The sequence below is a fragment of the Pundamilia nyererei genome, unplaced genomic scaffold, assembly GCF_000239375.1.
Source record: "Pundamilia nyererei isolate P.nyererei 1_Seehausen unplaced genomic scaffold, PunNye1.0 scaffold00013, whole genome shotgun sequence".
NCBI lineage: Eukaryota > Metazoa > Chordata > Actinopteri > Cichliformes > Cichlidae > Pundamilia > Pundamilia nyererei.
Window position 1 is genome coordinate 6,137,663 of NW_005187414.1, and position 24,757 is coordinate 6,162,419.

The 24,757-nt window shown below is 40.1% G+C and overlaps 2 protein-coding genes across 4 annotated transcripts in view; one reads left to right on the forward strand and one right to left on the reverse strand.

Moving 5' to 3' along the window:
• epb41l2 (erythrocyte membrane protein band 4.1 like 2) overlaps positions 1-551 on the reverse strand; it is a 50,446-nt gene extending 49,895 nt beyond the window's left edge. Inside the window, exon 1 of the mRNA XM_013908701.1 lies at positions 346-551. The gene's annotated coding sequence lies outside the window, so the exon portion shown is untranslated. The remainder of the gene's footprint in view (positions 1-345) is intronic.
• itpkb (inositol-trisphosphate 3-kinase B) overlaps positions 1-24,757 on the forward strand; it is a 37,278-nt gene that overhangs the window by 267 nt on the left and 12,254 nt on the right. The window contains exons 1-6 of one of the 3 annotated variants that reach the window (XM_013908699.1): positions 30-132; positions 3,835-3,927; positions 14,619-14,791; positions 15,143-15,293; positions 15,649-15,933; positions 16,975-17,898. In XM_013908699.1, coding sequence (XP_013764153.1) covers positions 14,751-14,791; positions 15,143-15,293; positions 15,649-15,933; positions 16,975-17,898 — 1,401 coding nt within the window. In that variant the 5' untranslated portion in view covers positions 30-132; positions 3,835-3,927; positions 14,619-14,750. Of the gene's footprint in view, positions 1-29; positions 133-3,834; positions 3,928-10,500; positions 10,727-14,618; positions 14,792-15,142; positions 15,294-15,648; positions 15,934-16,974; positions 17,899-24,757 lie in introns of those variants that run through there. The other 2 variants (XM_013908700.1, XM_013908698.1) reach the window with 2 other exon arrangements.

A 24,757-nucleotide genomic window follows, 5' to 3' on the forward strand; every position in this document is an offset into this window, starting at 1 on the left:
GCTTCACAAAATCTTTGATGCTAACTACCTAAACACATCCGCGCGCGAGGAGCAAGGGGCATGAAGGTAGCTTAGGTGATAACAGGGATAATATGGAAGGAGATAGGCGCCATGAAGCGCCTCACAGCGAAGGTATGACCAGAACTCTAAATAACACCTTTCAGTAACAAACGCGGTGTTTGTTCTGCCTTGTTAGAACAACTACGTCTGGTTACAATAGGTACTTGCGCAGGTTAAGTACGCTACCGATATATTACATACAAAATACCCCCAAAACGCGATGAATCATCTGCAGTAGCTGATGTAGAAATCACGTGATTTAAAAGAGGCCAAATTATTCGTTACCTGTTGTTAATCTCCAACGATGCGTATGAGGAGACTTTCCCAAATGTGGACTCGCGCTCCAAAAAATAGCGAATGTCCCACTACCTCAGCCTCCAAAAATCTCAACTACAGTCCACACCGAAGATTTAGTGAGGGCGCAAAGCAGACGTATCCATCATCCACTAAGGCCCGCCCCATACAGTGAAAAACATCTTTTCGCAAGCTCCCATTGGCTTAGAGCCATTACTGTATTAGATCTTGATATGTGATTGGGCGCACGTATTGTCTTTTAGCGTCAGTGGGACGTTCAGTGCGGATATGGTAGTGCAAATGTAGCGGAGTAGCGCCCTCTCGAGGACGCAAATGTTAATGATATTTTTTACTTCTTTTTGGGGACTGGTTTAATTTTATTTAGACTTGACATTGAAGAGTGGACGAATTTTAGCTTAATATGTGAAAATAAAACAGTTTTAAACATTGAATAAAATGTAAATAAAGATTTAGTCAGCCAATGATTTTAACTGTTTTTTTATTGTGGTTTAATTTATTTGAGTTTAAAATATACTTTGTTTTTTGCCAAATGCCATAAAGTAACAGGAAAATGCACAGACCTCTGTAAAGTCAGGTAATGCATATTTTTGACTTAACTACATGTGGAGCACATATGAGTAGTCACACCTCAAGGACACAGGAAAAACCTGCAGATACAAGTAGTAGTGGTAGTGAAGGCAGATGAGTTTAAAGACCTTGAGTCAACCATGCAAAGCAACAAGACAGTGCACGAGAGGGGCGAAAGAGAGTGGAGTGGGTGGAGATCAGTCTCAGGGGTGATTTGTGACAAAAGAATAGCAGCAAGAGTAAAAGAGAAAGTTTACAAAGGAATAGTGAGACCTGCTATGATGTATAGTTTGGTGATGGTGGTATATGTTGGACAAAATATACCGATGATGGAGCTGTCGGGCAGGAGAAAAAGAAGAAGACCTCAGAGTAGGTTCATAGAAGTAGTGATAGAGGACATGCAGAGGGTTGGTGTGGCAGAAGAGGATGCTAGAGAGAGGTATGATGGAGGGAGACTATCCACTTTGGCAACCCCTGAAGGGAGCAGCCAAAAGAATAAGATGATGCAATACGGGTTCAATATTGTTTCTAAAATTTTGCATGTGAGTTGGTCAAGACATGTTTTTCTGTGGCAAACTATTTATACAGACTATATTTTTAAGTTATGCATTTATTATTAACATGCTTAGCCTTGGGGTTTGCTTAGTTTATTTCTAATTACAGTTCCTCGTGATTTCTAACCCATCCTACAGAAGTGACATCAAGCGCATTAGTTTTTAGCCTCCATTTCACTTTCATAAGCAGTTTATTTCCAATTCATGGGGAGGAGGGGGGGGGGGGGTCCATTGCATAACGTGAAGCACGGCTGCTGCTAAACACACCCGTAAATAAACACCAATGCGCACACCCAGATTAACAAAGCTCAAGTAATTGGCTTATAGAGTAAGGCAGCATGCAGATTTGACATCTACAAAAAGAGGAGTAAACAGCCACACAAAGACAGCAGTGATTTATAGCAGATTTTAAACAACTAAAAGATAAAGCTGAATGATTGAAATATTAGTAACTGGTGAAAATAGTGTGACATAAACTCTCTCAACTGGAAAAGATGACTGGATTTCCCAGTTAGGTAACTGAGAGGCGGGTGGAGTGTGTGCTTCAGTGGACTCACCATGGGCAAAGCAGCATTGATCCAGCAGCAAAGCAGTCCAGAGGAGCATGCACGATGAAACACAGAGAAGTTCAGTGCATCAGAAACTGCTTTAAAGCCCATGCATTATTTCACATCACAGCCACATGTTTATTTTATGAGCTACATCCACTACATTTGCACATGGATGCACTTAAAAAAAAAAGAAAATGAGTTCATGCTTTTATATGCATAGGTAAACTAGGTTTTTACACAACCCTGTTTCATTGAGTCTGCTCATCAGTGAAGGTGACACAGCTGATTCCTTTGCACCTATGAGTCATCCAGACCAGCCATGGGGAAAAAAGACCATACACAGCCCATCCCCTCACAGCATCGACAACGCAACAATTACTCACATTCTGTTAAAGTCACCTTCATTTGTGCCTAAAGTGTTCAACCGTTTTTATCTCACGGCCCTGTAACAGACTACTAAAAGGCTAGTTTTGTCTCTGCGTAGTTTAATGTCAACGTTTTTCTTGCTTCTAAGACATTCAAATTTGTGTGGCTCACCATTAAGACTAAGATCGCAATAAGAAAAACTACAGTAAACAGCAGTTAGGTTTTCTATAGCCCTGAAGGCATATTAAAAGCTTGAAAAGTGTACCTGATTGTCAAAGGTCCCATGTTGCAGAAATAGATCCAGCATTGAGATTAAGACAATCTTATGACTTGAATCTGCACTTAATCAGCCTGACTCAATCTATGGTGCCTGTATCTCTCTCTCTCTCTCTCTCTCTCTCTCCTAGCACTCTCTCTTCTGTTGATTATCTCATCCCTTCCTGTTCTGTCCTACAGAAACCTCTCAGTGCATGGTGAGCACCCAGCAAAGCTGTGGACTCTTTGCTTTCTGCTCCTTAGAAAGGCTCACAGTGTGGATAGCTGTGTCCTCCCAGTAAACCTATAACTTGCGCTCCAATTTACACAATACAACGGTATTTACAATGAGAACTTCAGCATTTTCACAGCCAGGGAGCTACAGTAGGCTAGCTGTTTGGTTTCACATACAAACACGAGATCAAGCCAGTGCAGATTCTCTGGAGGATTAGTGGCGAGCCCTTCTAAGGAGAATTACTCTGACACAGCCATCTGGATAGTAAAACATTGCCCACTAGATCAACTATTGCCCTGCAGGTCTGTACCCTCATATGAGGACGAGCCAGCTATGAGCCTGTCATCCTCAAATCCTAAACTGAGAAACATTTATCTCTGTAACCTTTAGAAACTAATCAGCCCCCTATCTTTTATTAGGGAAAAAAAGCTTGCTAAGTATTATTTAATGATTGGTGCATCCTTTCAGACTAATGATGTTCATGTAATTATCATCAGCAACAACTGTAAAGACAAAAAAAAAGCTAGATTTTTCTTTTAATCCACCCCCCATGAAATTCAGTCCAAGATTTTTTTAAATACAAGATCTTTATGATCTAATATCAGGTTACACTAGTTAAAACATCCTGAGATGTTTTCATCTCATTTGAGATGCCACATCTCATTTCTTTATACTTTACTTGAAATTTTGCTACAATTTATGGAAAAGTGCAAAAATAAATGGAAATGCAGTATACAAATCAAAAACAGCTTATACAATCCTGAAATGTCCAAAGTCCATATTTTGTATGACCAGCTTTATTCTTCATAACAGTAGGTCTTAGACAAGCTTTTTTCTCATCTCTTTTAGTAGTTTTCTGGAATAGTTTTCAACAGGAAATTCAAAGCTCTTCTTTGGATGTTGACTGCTGTTTGTTCTGTTCACCATGCAGATGATTTCAGACTGCTTCATTAACGCTGATGTCCGGGTGCTGGGGAGGCCAATCCATAACTGATAGTGCTGCAATGTGTGTTTTTCTATCCAGGTATGTTTTTACTGCATTAGCAGTGTGTTTGAGATTCAGCTGTCCTGCTGGAAAATGAAGCTGTGGACAATCAGACATTGTACAGATGGTTTTGTATGGCACACCAAAATCTAAAAGTACTTCTCTGTGTTTATAATTCCATCAGTTTTGACAAGATCCCCAACACCACTGACTAAAATGCAGTCCAAACTACAATATAGACTCCACCGGATTCTACAGTTGGCTAGGGACACTCATTGCTATACCTCTCTCCTAACCTCCTCTACATATGAAAAACAGTTTGAACTAAAAATGTGAAATTTAGATTCATCACTCTATCAGAACTTTCACACCAGTTCTTGTTTAATTTGGCATACCAGCTTTTTCTCTCCGTTGCCTTCCGTAGAAACGGGTTCTTGAAAGCCACCCTTCCACTGGGACCATTTCAGGTTTCAGTGAACAGTCGATGGATCATTTAAGGGGCCAGCTACATCACTCAGGTTCTGTGTCAGGGCTTTGCTGCATTTCTTTCCTATTTCCCAAGGAAAGGACTTTCAGATAGTTTTTAGGCCTGCCAATTTCCTCCGATTTTTTAAGGACACGCTGCACACCATGCGTAGATATACCAAGATTTGAGTAATGCCGCAAAACTGTTTGATCCCCTAAGTTAGATGTTTTTTTACACTTGAATTGAATGTTATGCTTGATTCACAGGCCAGAGTTAAGTGGCTTAACAAACAAAAGAAAAAACTCAAGCCTCTGATAATGGTAAGGTACAAGGACCAGACAGAAAATTAAAAAATTAGTAGTAAAGCAACCAATGAAAACCTTTGAAAGACCATCAGAAAGCCTGGAGAACTATTACCGGCTCCTTGGAAGCAAAATATAAAGAAATGAGGGGTGGCTCAAGACTATTGCATGCTACCGTTGCTGAATGTGATGCCATATATTTTAATCATTTCAAAAATCCTTCTCAATCATCAGTTGAAGAGTAGGAACAACACTTAGTTTATGATACTATGATATGTAAATATTATAAAAGCTGTCAAATGTGTCTTTTGTTCTGTAATGTCTATGAAAACTTCTCAGGGGTGATTTTTCGAATTTTAAAAGGTTTCATCCATGGCAACACAAATGGCAAATAAAACATGCACAAGGGGAATATAATACCTGTATTAGTCCTGAAGATTGCCAAGCATAGAAGGGGAAACACAATCACATTTAACAGAAATACACTAAAACACCCCCCTACAATACCCCTGATTCACTGCAAACCATTTCTCGTTTTCACAGTCAGTGAAACTTCTCTAAGCTAAGTGGTATGCTGTCTATGCACCTCTGTTGCCTGCAGTCTACAAGCTGAAGAGATGTACAGCTTCTATGCTAAACACATGCTAAGACAGGACAGTACACCCACATTAGGCAAAAACACTGAGATGGATTTTACCTGACAAACAGCTGATAGGCGAGGATTGAGTGGACTGCAGACTTCCCTGAATAAGTCTACTTCTCTTGCTCTATCTTCAGCAAATACCTTAACACTGAACAAATACTTCTTTATCCATTCACACCTATTTGCTGTTATGTAAAGTCAGCCTTTAACTCTCTCACTCCCTCACCCTGCCTCTTATTGTGTTTGTGTGTGGTAACTCTAAACTCCAGGATCAGGTGTCAGTCGAGGAAGGAAGAGAGAGGAAAAAAAAACCTTCGAAAAGACAAACAACTTCATCTACAGATCAATAAAGAGCGGGAAGCCATAAACAGAAAGTTATGTTAAAATATATATGTACATTGATGGGAAGTAGTATGGGAATGCCTGAAACATACAGAGAGAGCTTTCTCTGCAGAGTGGCCCATCATTAGCTTATCAGCAGCAATAAAACACTTGTTTATTTAGAAACTTGTTCTTCAAGTGTCACCAAGCTACAGTCTATAGTTTCAACTCTGTGTTTGCACTTGTTTAATCACATAGAGGAAACATACCTCACATCTGGGCACAGGTGTGCCACAGCACAGCAGCGAATTATATATTTTTGCACTTTGTACTCTGCTTTATTTATCTTAAAGCTGTAGCAACTAATCCTTTTGCATAAGTAAATGGTAATATAAAATATGAATCTACCAGTAAATTATGCTTTAGTAATATATATAAAGCTACCCAGAAGAATATCAGCTACTTAAATTATCTACAAATGATCGTTAAAGTGATGTTTAGCTTTTTCACGTGAGGGCTAACCAGCTTGTTATGAATGGACGTGCTGAATTTTTTAAATATGCCTGCTGCTATTTTGGTATTTATTTTTAACCCCACTTTTAATTTCCTTGTGATTTTGCCTTTTCTCAAGTCACTGTTGTAAATAATTTAGTGTTCTTAATGACCTAAAGATACAGTCATTTTTGGGTTTATTTAATAGAAAATGGCCTGTATTTGTATAGCGCTTCACTTAGTCCACCCATTCACACACATGTGATGGCAAGCTACATTGGAGCCACAGCTGCCCTGGGGCGCACTGACAGAGGCGAGGCTGCCAGACACTGGCGCCACCGGGCCCTCTGACCACCACCAGTAGGCAACAGGTGAAGTGTCTTGCCCAAGGACACAATGACCGACTGTCGGAGCCGGGGCTCGAACCAGCAACCTTCTGATTACAAGACGAACTGCCAACTCTTGAGCCACGATCACCTAGAATATTGTACTCATAAATTTGTTTGTTTGTACTCATAAATATACAAACAAACAAATATACATCTTGTATTTACGTCTCCCAACAAACTCATGCGTTCTTCCTCCTCGCCTCAAGCCTAATTTCCTGAAGTGAAGTCAAGGCTCTAAAACATGAAAACATGATAACTATTCCCGCTATTGTCATATTTACTTACTGTCAGCAGATCAGACATGCGACCTAAACAACAATACTTGGCTATAAGCTAACATCTTGTCAGCTAATGTTAGGCTTGAGTGTCCTAAAACTCAAACTTTCCCTCACATCGTGTGAGAGGTAATACACCAAGTCCAACAATGTTAGGAAAGTTTAGCTAACGCCGGCTAACAGCAGCTAGCAACAGCGCTTAATGACAGAAAAGTTCAGGATATCCTTAATTACTCACCTCAGTATCGCTATCACTAGAGAGAAGTGAGCTTCACTGACTCATCAACTCGTGCTGGACTCAATTCACAAAGTTTAAAGCCTCCCAAACAGAATGATATGGACACCCGCTGAAGTTAACAGAATGCGGACAGCCTACACTCACTACAGATGGACAGCGGTGAAGTATTTTGTCCTACAGCAGTGAGAGGTTAAAAAATAAAAATGAAAAAATTCAGTTTACTGCAAGGCAAGATTTTACACAATTTACATTTAATAAACCTTACACTGTCTCACTGCATCATCTTGTGGTACAAAGTGGTATTACACAAAAGTACAGCCTAGTCCTAGTTATGCTACAGCTGTTATCTCTTCAACAAAATATAGACATTTTGAACATAAAGTCATAATCGTTGTTTCACATTTTGCTGACAGCTTTACTTGATTTTTGAAATGTCCTAAACTTTTTCAAAGACAGAAATTTACAAGAGTGAACGATTATACAAAGCAATTGTCATACTCTTGTGCAGTGCCATGTTTCTCGTGGGTCTATGTTCCATGTCATATCACCTGCATTATCCCAATTTTAAAGTTGTTACAACCCCAATCATTAAAAAGCTGTGGCACTGTGTAAAATGTAAATAAATACAGAATGCATTGATTTGTAAATCTCACAAACCCATATTTTATCCACGAGAGAACACGCAAAACACAATACCTGGACTCTTCGACTCATCCTTGCACAAAAGGAGCAGATATCAGTCCTGCTGATGGGTTAAGGGTGTTCTATGGCCCTGTCCAGCTCTCCTAGAGTAACTGCCTGTCTCCTAGAACCTCCTCCACGCTCTTAAGAATATCCTGGGGGGACACAGCAAACCTTCTGGCAGTGGCACGTATTGATGTGGCATCCTGGAGGAGTTAGACTACCTGTGGAAGCTCTGTAGGGTTCAGGTATCACCTTATGCTACCAGTAGTGACACTGACCCTAGCCAAATGCAAAACTAGTGATTAAAAAAACAGTCAGGGAAAAATGTCTCATTTTTGCCACTCTAGTGCACCTGTTGTAAATATAATTTATACCAAAGCATCAGAAACGGATTAAAAATCCCTTTCTTACTTAACTGATCAAATCAATATCTCAGGGGTTTAACTGACCTGATGCTATACTCTGATTAAAAAGTGTTCCTTTCATTTGGTATTTTTTACTTTTTGAGCAGTGTATGTACTCTTTACAACCGAAGTCTGCTCCCATTTTGCAGATTACTTACACACCACAAGAGGGCAGCACCTACTCTTTTATCACCAGTGTCACCTCTGACTTCATGTGGGATGAGAGAAGCTCTTTTAATATTGCTAGCCAAGTATGAAAGCTTGAAAAACATAGCCATGTTTTGCAAAGATGACTACTGTCCTTAACTAAATGCATTTATCTAAGATGACACATTGTTTCCTCAAATGGAAACACGTTGGACTTGTTTGGGTTTTTCATTCTTCTGCACTCTACACAAAGTCCCACTTAAGCCTTCCTGGAAAAAATGTGAAATATTTCAAGCATTTCATACCAGGACAAGACTAGGATTAGGATAAGAAACCTGTCTAACCACAGTTTGATACTGTGACCAATTATCTCCATATGACACCCTAACCAACATTAATGTTTTCATACTACGCCCTTGTGATAAGAAAAAATGTTTAAAATTCTGGTACCTGACATCTGATTGTACTGATTGAAATCTATGTGTTGATAAACATCTTAGGAAGCTAATATGGAGCTTTGTTTTCACTTGGTTCAAGCTCAAGGCCAAATTATAGCAAAGAAGATAAAAACACAGCACAGCATTTTCCACCTCGCCCTGCATATTCCAACTAAGACAAGGTTAAACTGTAACTGGAAAAACTGGCAACAAACTAATGAGCTATTGAAATACTACAGCTACTGAGCCTTTATACTGATGGCTATATGCAGTACATAGTTTTGTAGAGGTGTGTCAGTATTGATGAAATTCACAATCAGAGCAGGACTCCCGATGAAACTGCCAAGCTGCTTGTTATCAGGATCTCAACCCCTGATTAAAAACAAAGACAACAAAACAATCCGGGAAAAGCAACATCTACTGCTGAAGGCCCATCCACATGCGACTTGTTGTTTAAAGTACAGATACTGCTGATCCTCTGAGCTACACATTCCTTCTACAGCATGGCAACATTAACTTCGGTATCAAACATAATGAGATATTTCTTAATTAACTGATTTTTCAATGTCTTGGTGAACTAAACTCTCGTGCTACCTCGGTCACTCACGGCACTGCTGTATTGTCCTCTGTGGTTGGAGAATTCATTTTACTGCTCTTGCATCACAGACCACATTCAAATCAACAATTTCCAGCACGACTCTTTATCCTGGCATCCAAACAGAGAGTAAACAGATTCACAACAGGCACAGAAACAATCCCGTACATCCAAACAACTTCATCATCCCCTTTTTAACTGTTGCTACATTTCTAATGTCTCATTGCACTGAAGTCACACTGGGTTAAATATTTACACTTGGGTTTTAAGGGGTATTTGTTTTTTTACGGGTTGTACGGAAGCCCCAAACGCAATTTCATTGTTCTTTGACAATGACAATAAATAAATACTTGACTTGACTTGACAGAACACTGTTGCATCTTTGCTATGAAGAAATGAGGCAGTTCTGAAGGCAATTCTAAGGGTTTACAACCTAATAAAGTGCCCAGCTCTAATAAAGTATCATTACCATAGTTTCGTAAAAAACGGGTAGTAACACTAAATTATAATAATACTACACTCTGATCAGGGTAATTCTGTCTGTGAACTGCAGCTAATTTTAGCTAGCCTACACATTTCACTAACAATATTTCCTGCTGTAATAACCACAGAACACTGGATTCCTAAATACTGCAGGCTACCTGCTTTGCTTGCGCAGTCATGCATATCCTTAATCACTGTCAAGCCAAATAAAGCTAATTTGAATTAGATGGAAGAACCTACAAGATAACGACGACAGCCGCGGTGTCAGCAGTATCTCACTTTTAACTCAAATCCACCGCTACTGCTACTTTTAATTAACTTTCAGCACGCGCGCTTGTGAGTATTTATACGAGGGTTTCCCCGCAGGAGTGCACGTGCGTCCACAAAGCGAGAGAACACGGCTCGCGTTCGGCTTTTCAGTTTTTAGCCCTGCAGTGAACCGAGAGAGAGAGAGAGAGAGAGAGAGGGAGAGAGAGAGAGGGGGGAGAGAGCGATACTCCGTGGTTGCTTCCGGCTTCAAGCACTCAGACAAACAGCGCTTTACTACGAGCAGCGAGCAACACATGACAACAGAAACCTCACCAGAAAGTGCTTATCCTGAGAGCAAAGCCGTGACGGGAATTCAACTGGACTCTGAAATGCTTTAAAGTCTTCTTCACCAACAACCAGATGCTCACAGAAGAAAAGGACATTTAAAGTTTTTTTCTTCTGTTGAAGAGGGTTTTTTTAATTTGTTTTTTTTTTGGTGAAAAGGCGTTTGCGTCGAAGTTGGTTCATGGAAAAAAAGTCAAACCGCACGAGACAGGAGTAGAGACTGGTGCTGCCTTTGTGCGTTTGCTGTTGCGATTGTCACACTCAGAGACAGCGAAGACTCATCATCGAGATATTGCTGCTGGAGATGACCGTAATATCACAGACTGATTAAAGCGTCCCGCAGCAGCTTTGGAGAGGACGGGGCTGAGGTAAGATAACACCGGCATGACCTCCATCACAGCAGCACCGTGACTGGATGTAGCTTTATTACAGTTTAATACCAGCACCTCGGTACGGAGAGGTAGCATCCTCTTTGGTGGGCTGAGAGGCCAAGCCAACGTGGGGAAGCTTTCTTCTTTCTTTGCCCTTATTTTGTGTTTTATGCAGCGTCGTGCAGGCTAAAGTTGAGTTTTCAAACCTGGAGTTTTAGAACATTTTGTGGGAGCTGAATCCAGAAATGGACCCAATTATCAAAGCTGAATCATTGCAAATACCTTATCTAATCGCTTTGGACTAGCCTTCAATGACTGCAAGAGGTAACCATTCATGGAAAACTGAAATACAGCCACTGACTTTAAAAGTGGTTAAAGTCATTTTTTAAATAGACAAAATTCTAAAGTCTTTATATACACATTTCTGTGCCTTACATAGGCCAACCTTTAAATGTCATTAACTTTTGCTTCTAAAATAAATCTAGAGCAGACAGATTAAAAAATAAATAAATTCCCTTATATAAATAATTTTATCAATTTGTACGCAGATCCATAATTTGAGCGGCTATATAACCCAATAGCTTGTATAATAGTAGATATTACGAGATAAATAATAGCATTAGATTATACCGTTTATTTCATTACTGATTAATCTGTCTGCCTTCCCTTGAATATTTGCTTGGTGTAAATAAATGATTGTTTTGTCCCACCCAAGAGTCCAAAATCCCACATATTCCCTTATCTTTAACGTGTAACAGTAAAATAGCAAATCAGCATACTGGAGAAGCTGGTAGCAAAAGTTAAATTTTAAGAAATACCTCATTTTTAGAACAATTGCTGATCACTGGAGCTCAGTTTATTTATAATTTTTCTGACTCAAGCCCTTTGAAAATGAGATACTGAGCTCTGCGTGTTCCATCTGCTAGGAGTGTGTGATATGGACACTCTCATCTATCGTTATATGTGCAGTTTTATTTAGAAAACCCATCTATCTGTTGATGTATTGTAAAGAGAAGCTGCTTATGTACTGCTTAATCCTTTTAAACCAGTCACATAAACATTCAAAGTTACTATAAACTGTAGAAGTGTAACATTGCCCAGAATATCCTAATACCCAAAGAGAGGTTTTAAAAGGGTAAACACTGCAAAGCTCACAAAGAAACAGATGTCACTGTAATATATCATCTTTTTACCTTTGTTAAACCCATCCTGATAATATCTGCTTGTAAATTCCAAGGAGTGTTCATCGTCATCATCATCATGTTCCACACTTTTTTTTCCCTTCAGCTGCCTTTTTATTAGTGTATTGCATGTAGGTTTATTGCCCACTTGTGTAGGCAAGCGGACAGTTTGAATGCTCGCGCAGTCCCACTCAGTGTGTGTGTGTGTGAGACATTAGGCTGTGCTAAAGCACTGACAACACTCTGAAGTGGTTTAAGTGTGGTAATGCGAGTGTATTGACAACAGGGTTTGTTTAAAGAAATAAAGTATGTTGTAGTGTAGCTGTCAAATTCATTTCTCTTCTGTTGAATGTTGTCTTTCAGGAAATGCCCTGCCCCTTTTTTTAGGCCATCGTGGCACAATAGATGCATTTTTCTTTATATATGATCTGACTGATCTCATTTGAAGCACCTTGATCCACTTTATGAAGCGGTCAGTCAGTTGTTTAAGACTTTTTAATTTCTCTCTTAGTAACAGTCTAAATTTAAATGGTCCAAGTGGGGCAACAAACCCCACGAAGCTAAATATTCAAAACATTTTGAGTTGTCCTGAGATGGAGATAGATTTTTGGGTTTCAGCTACACATCTGCAAGTGTGAAAATAGTTTCTGGTGCCCAGTGCCTTTTCATTACTCACTCCGAGCTGTTTCATGGAAAGTAAATCCCCTACTTCTGCATGAGAGGTTCAGAAAAGACAACCAAAATAGCCTGTGAGCACCTCTCTTTCCCCCCTTTCAATCCTGCACTGTCTCCGTGTCTCCCTCTCAGACTTCCCTCATCCCCTGTGGGCCTTTGTGTTGCTTCCACTAAGACTAAAGCACAGACAAGTGATTAAACAGTGTGAAAAAGTAGGAGTGGTGGTTTTTGTGAAGTACTCGAGAGGCGAGACATTCAGATTGTTTTCTGCCTCTATCTAACTGCGTCACAACCCAACGAGGAAATCCCATCTTTACCCCCTGGTTCATAAACTGCTGTCTAACTTACCAGGAATCAAAACTCATGCCAAGGCAGTTTTTGGCAAGGTGGCGAGAACAAGAATCCTGTTATGCTTGGGAGAAGCCAACTTGACTGAAAAGATTTGAAAAGCTCTAGATTGTTAGAGATACAGGCTTCAGCTGGGTGTTCTTACCTGCAAACTAGTTGTTTGGTGTGAAAAATATACAGTGTGTTTCTGTCTCTTTTAAGCTATGTTACCTGGGCTGACCACATTCCATTTCACTGTTGCTAAAATATCTTGCTCAGCTGCAGAAGGAAAAACACTTAATATCTACACTCATTTATCAGTCTCGCTTGAAGCTGAGCATTTGAAATTTAAAGTATGATGTTGAATCAAATTGAAACAAAGTAGGAGCCACTGAGAAATTAGACGTTTTTGAAAGCGCTGCGCAGTTGACCACTCCAAATCAAACACTTCTTTTGCACAGTATTTGCATGGCTTTTTTTCCACTGCGGGACATGGAACTACAAGCTGTTATGCAGCTTAACTGCATGCATTGAGGAGTATGTGACTGAAACAATAGATTATATAATAGAAAGCCTATTCTGTTCTTGAGTTCAAGGTTAACTGTGAGTTAATAAATGCTAAGTCAGTAGTTGGCTTTGTAAGATGATTTTTACATTAGAAATAAAATAAAGAATTTGTATACAAATCTAACATTTATTTTTTATGCAAAAAAATAAATCAAAATAAACCAGAAGATACACAGTTTCTGCAATATTGTAATGTTTTTATTATTTTTTGAATTTGGCCAATCAGAGTGCAGGACCAAAAACCAATACCACTGCAAAAAGAGAAGTACTAATCGGTGACAGCACATTTCTGTGTGTCACATCATGATAATGGGATTTAAATAGGCTGAGAAGAATCAGCAGTAGAATATTGATTTATTTACAATAACATGTTTCTAACAGTTAGTTTAAAATAATATGATTCTTTATAAATCATTTTAAAAAGAAGAGGAACTGAACTCTGGAACACCTTTAATTAATTACTGTCAGATAATAAGGGGACTATGCACAAGTGTTTTGGATTGTAACACTGACACCATCATTTTAACTATAATTTCTCACTCTCCCACGTTGGCTGGTTTATATGTCTCCTCAGTTCAGCAATTTTTCTGCAGGCCTCTCCCCTGAAGGAATGTCATGTCATGTTTAGACTGCAGCTCATTTCTCAAATAAGTGTAAGTGCTGCAGCACCGAGAAGAGCAAAACAATAGTGAGAGATTGATTGGGAGGAATTTTGGCAGTTGTGGCACCGGTCCTTTTATAACAAAGTTGTATACGGTAGCACGAAAACCTGGTGTAAAAAAGATCAGTGCCCTGATGGATGAGCTGTGAACTCTGGAATAAATTGGCTTTTCAAATTTTGAAATGAGCACCATAAAAATCTCTGCATTTTTGTAACATTGACAGCCAAAACTGCAAATTTTATCCAGTGACTGAAATGTTTTATCTTGCAGCATTTATCCTTCATTTATCTGCTTCACTTTCTCTCTGTTTTATGCTTTTTGTCCATCACACAGTTACTAATGGAAAACCGGAGGCCCAGTGTTTGAAAGGGACTTTTATGTACAAAGGATTATGTTAAAGACTGTTTGTTATTTTGATATTTAGTCATAACAGGGCTTTGACATACTAAAACAAACTTCTCTTGACTTTTTTTTTAGCGCTGGGTACAGATTTTTCTGTGATTATATGCAGAGGAACCACTGAAAGCTGATCTCCAGACCTCCCTGCAGCTTCAGGGGAGCTTGTCAGATGTGTACCCAGCACTCAAAGCCCCTGGCTTGGCCGCGGGGATGGCAGCCTCTGCCCTGAACCTAAACGGAGTCATGAACAGGTATGGGATTTCTCAAAAGTCTCATTTGCTTTTAACAGTTGAGAGAATACACAGATTTCCCAGAACGTTTTCGCATGGGAATTGTATACTTTAAACATATTTAGCTGCTGATGTAGCCGTTAAACCAGACCAACAGGATTTCTTTTTTTGTTTGTACTCCATTAGAGAGCAATTAATAACTTTAAGGGACACATACTTAATGGGCATGCCGTCAGTGAATGTCCTCTTTATTTCAAGTCTAGGTTTCACTGATGTGTCCTATTTAGTCACTAATATAATTACAACCTATTGAAGCACATTAACCTAAAAATAAACCCTCTCTTATCGTCTCTCCACATCACATCTCCACAGTGGTAATCAGTTTCACACCCAGCCAGGCTCCTCTAGTGCCAGCTCTCGAGCCCGAATCACACCAGCTGCCCGACCTGTGCTGCCAGTTCCAGATCGGAGCACCTACTGCCAGTTACTGGGAGGAGGTCTCTACAGCCCAACGAGTCCACAGGTAGCCTGTTCATCACATCCACCAAAATCTGAAGAGACTGTTCATGTATTTTCCAGCTTTTTCTAGTAGATTATTGTCTAGACAAAAGCACTAGAGCAACAGTAAAACACCTTGAAAGCTAATGCCAGTAAGATAGATAATAGTGGTATGCAACTGAGATTAATTTAATTAGCTCACTGAAACTACACTAGGTTTTACCTTGATGCCACAATTTCCACTTGTTGTAGTTCAGTATGGGAATGCGAAATAGAAACTGCTTAGATTATTTATCTTTTATAAATTGTACAGCTCATATTGTTTGACATCTCCTGTTAGTAAATCCCATGTTGTTTTATTTTGTATTTTTTCCTTTTAGACAAGCCCTCGTGGCTTGGGTCAAACCTTTATCTTCCCTTCTTCACCCTTGCGCTCGCCTAGCCCCACACCTCGCGCTCGCTCCCCCTCGCCGCGAAGCCCGGAGCTCCTAGGAGTCAATGTGGGCCAGCGAGTCCGACGCCTGAGCTCGCCTGGCGGTGAAGAGAGAGGGGACGAAGACGGCCACGAGGAGAGGGGACGAGAGACGGGAGGAGGAGAGAAGCGAGAGGAGAGGAGACGCCAAGCGCAGCTGCTGCAGATTCACAGAGAGCTGCAGAACGTTGAGGTGATCAGACCTGTGCTTTTCAATTATGTCCATCCTCATTCTCAGCATGTTTTATCAGCTTTTTAAAAATACTTGCTACATCTACCACCATTTCTGTCTGCATCCAAAAAATGCAGTTATGCAACAAAGCAATTAAATAAAAAATAGAAGGATTTCCTGGTTTAATTTGATTTGCTGGGGCAGTCACGTCAATGCCACCATAGCTACTCTTACACAGCTGTAGGTGATGATGATGAAAAGTAAAAGGTAGGCCACATGCATTTTCAGCTGTTTCTTTCTTGTGTTTTTATGTATATAGAAAAGCTGTCTGCATGTCATTCAATAAAACAGTTACAGGATTTTTCATCAGGTCTTCCTGAAAACAGAAGTTGCAAAACTTAGTGGGATTTACTAAAACAAATACAGCTTTTATGTAATATAATCCACTTCCATTTAAGACTTTTAATGGTTTTCATCATGCATAAACTATTAAAGAAAATAGGCACTCTATAATATGTTGAATCTTGTGAGTTAACTCAACTTGGCTTCTTTAGAGGTTGCTATGCACTGATTAAACAAAAGAGGGACCAGAATTAGATTTCTTTCAGTTTGATTTCAATACAAATTTAACAAAAGTACTTTTGTTGGTTTAAATTCATCCTGACATTTATGCTCCCTCACCCTCTTTCTCCTTATTCTTACTGAGGGGAATGCCAACATACTTTAGAACTGACTGTGAAACTGCAGACAGTCACACACTGAAGTTGTAGCGTGCCAGTGGCCCATTTTTCAAGTACTCTGTTTAATGCCAGGCGATGGAAAATTTGAGCGCCGTGGGCCATTCCTGCTGTGTTTTCTTAATATTGGTGTTTTTTGTCATGATATTTTTTCAATTACTTCTTCTCTGTTTATTTTTCTGACATTTTCTAAAGCTCTGCTACACCTGTGAAATCCTAAACTATTTAAACCAAATATTGAAAACAAAAATATGCATCAAAGCATAATTCTCTGCAGTAAGACCAAAAAAAATCAAACCGTAGTTTCAATGTTCTCTCTGTGCAGGTGAGGGGAAAAGTTGGCATTTTTGAGGCCCACATTTCCGGGATCCGTGCCCAGGTACTTAATAGTGAGCTCCAGCGCAGCCCTCGGTCTCCCAGACGAGTGACTCAACAAACTCCTTCTGATCCTGGCAAAGGAAACACAGCTCTGGATCACCTAATGACTCACCCACAAGAAATTAAAGCCCCCTCTGTTGTCCAAAATGGGAGAGAAAGGGATGAAGAAACAAAGGAAGGAGAAAGAAGCGAAGGAGGAAAGAGTGATGGTGAGAGGGACAGCAGCAGCACTAAATCAAATACAGACAACAAGACACTGATTAAACAAAATGACTGCCTTTCAGAAACATTAAAGCAAACTCCCTGTTTAGATGGACTGTTTGATAAAGGTTTTCTTGAGACATTTGATAAAGATCGAATGACAGACACAGAGAAAAAAGAGGGACAAGTACTGAGGGACATGGAAACAGAGAGCAAGCAACTGTTCGGAGATGAAAGAGATCTGATGGATCAGAAAGAGGACCTGTTGTGTACTAAAATGCTGCTCCAGCCAGAAGGACACACGTTGGAGGTTAATCCTGAAATGTCCCAGGCACAAAGCAGCGAGAGCACCCCTTGTTTGCTCGACATGACCGAGCACACCTCAAACCACTCTTCCATCCCTGCCGTCATAGTAACTGACCACGGTTTGGAAAACCAGCCTCAAACTTCTGAAGGCTCCTGCTCAGACCAGGGGCGAAGCTGCTCGCCTAGCCCCAGTTCTAGCCCCGTGCCAAACTCCACTCGTTCTCTCAGGAAGCTGTCATCGTCCTCTGCCTCCTCAGCCGGTTTCTCCTCTTCGTGGGAGGAGTCGGAGGAGGATATTTCCAGTGATACGGAGAAAGGAGAACAGCTTCTCAACCCTGCATTCCTCAGTTCTCAGCAGAAAGCAGTAAGTGGATTCAAAATCTGAGATTTGAGCTTGTTTGTCACTGTATCTACAGCCTGCTGGCTATTCAGTGGACCTGATTTAATTGGAAACTTCTAATAAGATTGTCGCATGAAATGCACACAGGAAATGTCAGGGATGGGTTCTTCTTGAAAGCTAGGGAACAGATAATAATGTTCTTCCTCTCAAAGAACCAACATACTTACAGCCATATCACAATTAATACAAGTGGCGCCATCATTTTAATGACTTTCCAACCATTCAGAGGCTCGCTGGTTTTGGTCATTTGAAGCATGCTTCAAAGAGCTTGAGTTTCCTAGCTAATGCATCATAATGGAACAAACATCTTGAGCGCTAAAATTGAAGTGTGATCTGTGAACTGAAGGTCTGACCACAGAGATTGTCCATTCATGTAGCGCTGCATACAGAAGCTGTATGCACAAAAGGAAACCAAAAGACTTGCCTGGCATGTTGTAAGATGGTGTTGTAAGTTTTATGGAAGTTGTGTTGTTGACCTCACAGTGGAGTATGATCTTAACTAGCTCATAACCACAGCATTCTTTCATGTCAGGGTCTCACAACCATTCCCGTTGGATGAGCTAAGCTGGAAAGTTTGCACTTTTCTCAACAACTATATATAGCTGTATCAGTAAGTGACGATGACAAAAAATGCAAAACTTACTGATGAGGAGGAAAGGATACTGTAGGATGTAGGATTATGAGCTGTTGACTGACAAACTGGTGGTGTAGTTGTAGCATGCCAAACTTTGTTGAGAAAATGTAGGTAAAATGTAGTATCCCCCTGCCCTCGGTTTCTTACTTTTGTTGAGAGTAAATGGTTTGCAATGGCGCTAACTCTGCACACCTTTCTTTTAACAGATTGTCTTTGAACTTTTGAGCTTTTGAAATTAAGCTGCTGTTAAGCGTCATGTGTGGTCAGCTTCACTCCCATCAGACTTACAGATGTTTGGGGTTGGCGCCGCTTTGGCTTTAGGCTAATTAAAACTTGTTCAGCAACAATTATTGTGGTCAGAGTCGACAATTTCTGATTAGCTCCGTTGTTGCTTTCTTCTCTTCACCCTGTTTCTGCTTGCCCCCTCACACACACATGAAACGCACACACTGTAATAGACGAGAAACTATGAAAGAAACTGGCACGGTCATTAAGAATTGCAGAATGAGAACAAAGACTCGTAGTTTTCTGACAAGTTCAAACTAATTAGGTAAATAACTATAAATAAAAGAAATAACTATTTTGTCCCTTTTTGGCTTCTTGCAGGGGAGCAGAGATTTTTTTAAATCACGTTAAGCACTGAATTTTAAGTTGTGTGAATAATATGAACATTTAATTTAAAAAAAATTGAAAATAATGGAAAAGCTAAAGTTTTTGTAACATTTCTGATAAATGACTGTCACTAATAAAATAATGAGACTGTATCAACAAATCTCTAAATATTTTTAAGCCATGCCAGGAGTAGCACTGTGGTAATGCTGGGTGTATCTATTGGTCTGCTTTTTTTGTTGTTTTTGTTGTTTTGTTTTGGGGTTTGTTTGTTTTTTCAGATCAAGCATCAAGCTGGTTGCTGTGAAATTTTTTCAGATTTGAGACTTTAGTAAAATAAATACAGTCCTCTGTATGAATGGAAACACTGTAAGCATACTACTTTTTTAATATTAGCATGTGAGCATCTGCTCCACCATGTAGTTTCCTTTTCCTTCTTTTTTAATGGAAGTCCAACAGGTTACGAAACACTAAACCTGCTGATGTGATGTTGTAGCTTATCTTTTCCTGGAAGGAGTTTGTCTCTGCGAGACTCTCTAATGGCAACTGTCCTGAAAAATGATGCTTATCAGTGTGCTTTTCCCCCAAATCTTTTTACAAGCCTGTAGTAAACAATCACTGCGTACACCAATCATAATCGGCTCCCACCGAATGATGCAATCACTACATTCACAATACAGTAACAGAAAAAATGGCACATTGGATCAGCGTTAGTCATCAAAAGAAGAAAACATCATCATTGCTGACTGTGCATTTGGCTTCGCCCAAAGGCAACTTTATAACTCGGGTGTTGCAGTGCAATTAAAATATGCCTATATGAAAGCAAAGGGGCCCGTGAGTGCGACCTTAAACCAGAAGCCTCTCATTGTATGGCTCATTTTGTGCACCTCAATGTGCCTGTGCATGTTGCCCTGTGCTTCTGTATCAATTGGCCTGTGCTCGCTGCCTGAGTAATTTTTTGACATTCACGATAACAAAGCTACCTCTGTGCCCCAACCTGTGTCTGTGTGTTTGCGTGTGTGTGCGGGGGGGATCAAAATGAGGGAAAGCTGGAGAAGTTGCTAGTCACACACACTTAGGCTTTTCCTGCACTTGGATGCAGTTCAGAGAGGAGGCTGAGGCCTGATTGGGTATGTAGTGTGTGTGTAGGTGGGTGGGCGGATGTGTTTTTATTTGTAGCCAGCAAAGGTTCACAAGGCCATCTCACTTCTGCTTTGAAACACGACTTAACGAAGGATTGTATAACTGCTTTTAATGTTTCTTACACAGTGTGCCAGTCCCAGAGCTGGCTCTTGTTTAGCACTTAATAAGTGCTAAAAAATCGGTTTCTGGCTTTCAGAAAGAAGTGCTTATATTAAAAACAGCAACAGAAAAACTACTGAAATATTCAGTGTATAGCCATATTACCGCATGAAATCGATGAGATAGTAGATTGACCAAAGATTTTTCACTTGCAAATGCGTTCTTTTTTCTTGCATATTTAACGAATGACCCCACCCGAAACCAATATCCTAGCTCTCACCAGCCGACTCGCATTACAAACGATTTGTTTAAGTGATCTTGGCTTGTGGATTTGAATATTGTTTGTATTGCTCTTTGCATATTTCCGGTCATTGTTTTTGGTTTTATCCAGGCAGAGAAAGCGACAGAAGCTCTTCATGGCGCAGATATGTCAAACGTGTGGGTTATTCATGTTTTTGTCACAGTTCCTGATCCGTACAGTTTTAAGGAAACCTGGTGAGTGTGTGCAAGAGGCAAACGTGCAGAAACAAATAAAGCATGCTCGCTTGTGTGGGAGGTATGTAGGAGAGAGGAGAGGGAGAGAGAGAAGAGGAGTGATACTGTGAGAATAAGAAAGAACGAAAAACAAAGTGAGCTCGACAGTAAAACTGGCAGAGAGACAGAGCAGAAAAAAAGGGCACGACAGGAAAAGTTGTACAAAGTGTACTGCATATTAGCCATGTTGTTTTCAGCTGGCTTTACAGGGAAAATCGTTTTTAGCCTTCTTCTAATGGCAGCTTGGCGCAGGGATACACATTGTGTGGCATTTTCCAAAGGAAACGACACTGCACGGATATTGTTTGGGGATATTATTAATAAAGGATTTGAAACCCTAATAGGAAATTCATAGATTCAGAGTTAAATGTAGCACCAGCACTGCTAGATCTACAAAAAGAGATTTTTTTAAATGATAAAATTTCATGCGTGCTTTTTAAAAATGAAAGTTTGTGTGTGACACAAATGTGCTCCCCTTGAATAGATTAACCCCAGATAAAGTTTATGCTCTGTATTCAAATGTAGCTGCATTTGTATTCTTCACCACTGAATTCACCTTTGTTTTCATTAATACGTGCTTCTGCTGTTAGCTTTTGGATTATATGAAGTCAGTTCACGCTTAACTGGTAGGGGTTAGAATCTGAACAGAGCCATATATAGACACTGTTTGGCTGATCTTTTCACTGGTGGGCATCTTTCCAAGGTTAGAAGACACACACTGCAGGCGCTGCCAGCGTTGCCATAGCTTTACTTAACTTCTCACAAAAGGACACCTGCCATAGATTGGCATCAGCACCTTTTTTCTTTCTGTAAGATTTCAGTTGAGCTCTGTGGAATAAAAAATTAAGCCACCAGTGACTTACTTCGGGTGACAGTCAGTCGTTTGCTTCTCTTTAAAAATCCACATGAGAGTAGTTTAAACCTAAACAGATCTTGATAGACTTGCATGTAAGTGAAAACTAACTAGTTTGGTTAAATAGTGTTAAACTGAAATTGTGTGCATCAGTAAGAATCATGGCATCGATTTAGACGCCGGTTCAAATGATCCTAATGATCGATTTAATGAAAATATGAACTTGATATTACAACAGCTACAGAAAAGTAAAACACTGCTATTTTGGTCAGGGTAAAAGTTAAATATTTCCATTGTTTATTAATCATTAAACATTTTGAATGTTCCTGCGCCTAAAAGTTACGATTTTCGGCCATCTTTGATATCACAACAAAAATTTTAAAAATACTGTTTGGCTGTTTGGAGTGTAATTTCACTCTTTTGTTTTTCTTTTCTTACATGGAAAGCAGCTTCATTGTTAGTGGCAGGCCTAAAAACTTTTACCAGTCCACAGCTTTAAATTGCCGGTTATTCTGAGAGTAAGATGGCAGATAAACTATGCAGCATGTTGCCGTGTTTACTGTTACTGTGAAGTTTTAAAGTTTGGGCGTCTTTTGTTTTTCACAGCTCTATTTAAATTTGCAAAATTACCTTTGACACACACAAATGTTTTCATTTTTTTTCTCCCCATTTTTTAATAAAATAGGAGCTTGAGTTTTGTTAAAGCTGTAGAGAACACTCCAGCCTCAGCTTCTGTAAAGCCTGATGTAAGACACTAAAGTTAAGTGGAGCAGAAGCTACAGCGGAACGGAAGTGGGGCAGGACTTATGAAAGTCACACTTTAAATGATGCAGACAGTGTGTTGTCACTCATGGTGCGTATTTACTCTCTGTAAAGCTCTGACTGCATCATATTTTTTACCACAGTCCTCATTTGCTGAAAAGGTGTAGCAATTAAACAGATCAATATGCAAACAAACATGTCTTTTTGAATGAAGACTACGCCCATGCTGCTGTATCTGTAAACTGTTAAACACACACACAGATACAGCTACACACACACATGTACATGCACTGATGCTTTAATCGACACACCCTCTGTACACACTACACACTGCAAATTCTTCTGGCTGATACTAGCTGTACATACTTTTCATGCAACACTGTGCACTCTTTTTTTCTTCTTCACAAGTCTACCTTAAACTAACTTTTACTTGATGCTTTAAAGTGCTGTCACACTCTGACCCAAACATTAATTTTTCCCATGCCTGGTTAATCCAACCTTGAATCTAAACTCACTCCCAATACCAAAAAACAAAAACCCTAAACTTTTGTTTTTATGTGTTGGAATGCACTGAAAGAAAATTCATTTCTGTGTCCACAACTGTAACTCAATTTGATTGGCACGCACACACACACACACACACACACACACACACACACACACACACACACACACACACACACACACACACACACACACACAGTGTTTGTACTGCAGTGGAAAATCTTCACTACCACGGCGGTAAGTTTCCTAGCAACCCTGTGACGTCAAACCGAGTTTCCCTCTCACAGCTGTACAGTGTGTGTGTTTGGCAGAGACTGTAAGTTTGGTGTGTGCTGCAGAATGCCTGCCTGGTTAAGTCTGAGAGGGGAAACACCGGTCAATTCTTTATTTGGAGCTTTTTGTGAGAGTGAAGGAGCATGCATGTGCAGACTTGATTTGCTCTAGGCAGTGGAGGAGAGGTCAGACTCCTCTTACCGATGCTGACATTTGGGCTCAGAGCGTTATCGTCAGCTCTGGATACCAGCACACTGGGGAACCCCTGCTGGTTCTGACACATGATTAGAAAAGGGATGTAGAGCACACCTCATGAAGGAGTGCTTGTAGATTTGATACTTGCATACAAACCATATTTTCATAAGCAAACTGAGAACCCCCCCCCAAAAAAAAGAAAAAAAAACATTTTGAGGTGTTTCACAGTGAAGCCTAGATCTAGAGTCAGATATGCTTTTTAATGTTCCATACTGACCTCAATTTGGAAATAAGTCTCCTTATGACTGCAGCATTCAGTTACAACCCAGCTGAACAGTATCAAGCCTTTCTTTTTTCTTTTAGGTGTCCCTTTTTCTCGCCTTTGTCTCACTGTCAGTTTTGCAAAGCTGTTGTTCCACTGGCCAGCCTCGGTTGCTAAGATATTTATCATGCTCTCTCCAAGCATGTTGTTTTGCCTGCATCACACTCTGAGCAGTTTAATTTTGTGAGTGTGATTGTGGTGTTTGTGAGTCTCTGTGTGTGCCTCTAAAGTTTGCAGACTCAGACAGCTAGAGTTTTTGTATCTGCAGGGGACCTTGTGGTGAGCGATATCAGGCTTGTTATTTCCTCAGTGCCTCTCCGTTGAAAACATCAGCATGCATCAGTGTTTCCCCTGCTTCTTCACATTACACATTTATAACCCAGAGTCACCCTTTGCCCCCAAGGCTTTTTTTTAAATCACTCTCCACCCTTCTTTCTGTACTCCCTGCATGCAAATGAGTGATATCTGGTTGCCTTATATAACCTTGGGCCTCCTGATCGAGACAAAAACATCAAATTTCCACATCATCTATGCGTATGGTTTGCAACAACAATTGTTTTAATACTGCATGTAATAATTTTCCAGCTGTAGAATCTATAGGAGTCACTTGCCTAATGCAAATTTTGCACAAGAGCATGTCTGCACGCATGTGCTGAGGAACGTGATGCACATTTTGTAGGCATGATAATCAAGAGGCCAATAAAACGTCCATGCGTTTACAGAGGGCAAGGCCATTTTTTTCTGTCGTTTTTTTGTTTGTAGTCAGCGGCGGATGTGGAAAATACTGTCGCTGAGGCAAGCGGCAACCCCCCCACTTCCTGTCTGCAAGAAGTTCCTTCGCTTACCATTTCCCCTATCTCTCTCTCTCTCTCTCTCTCTCTCTCTCTCTCTCTCT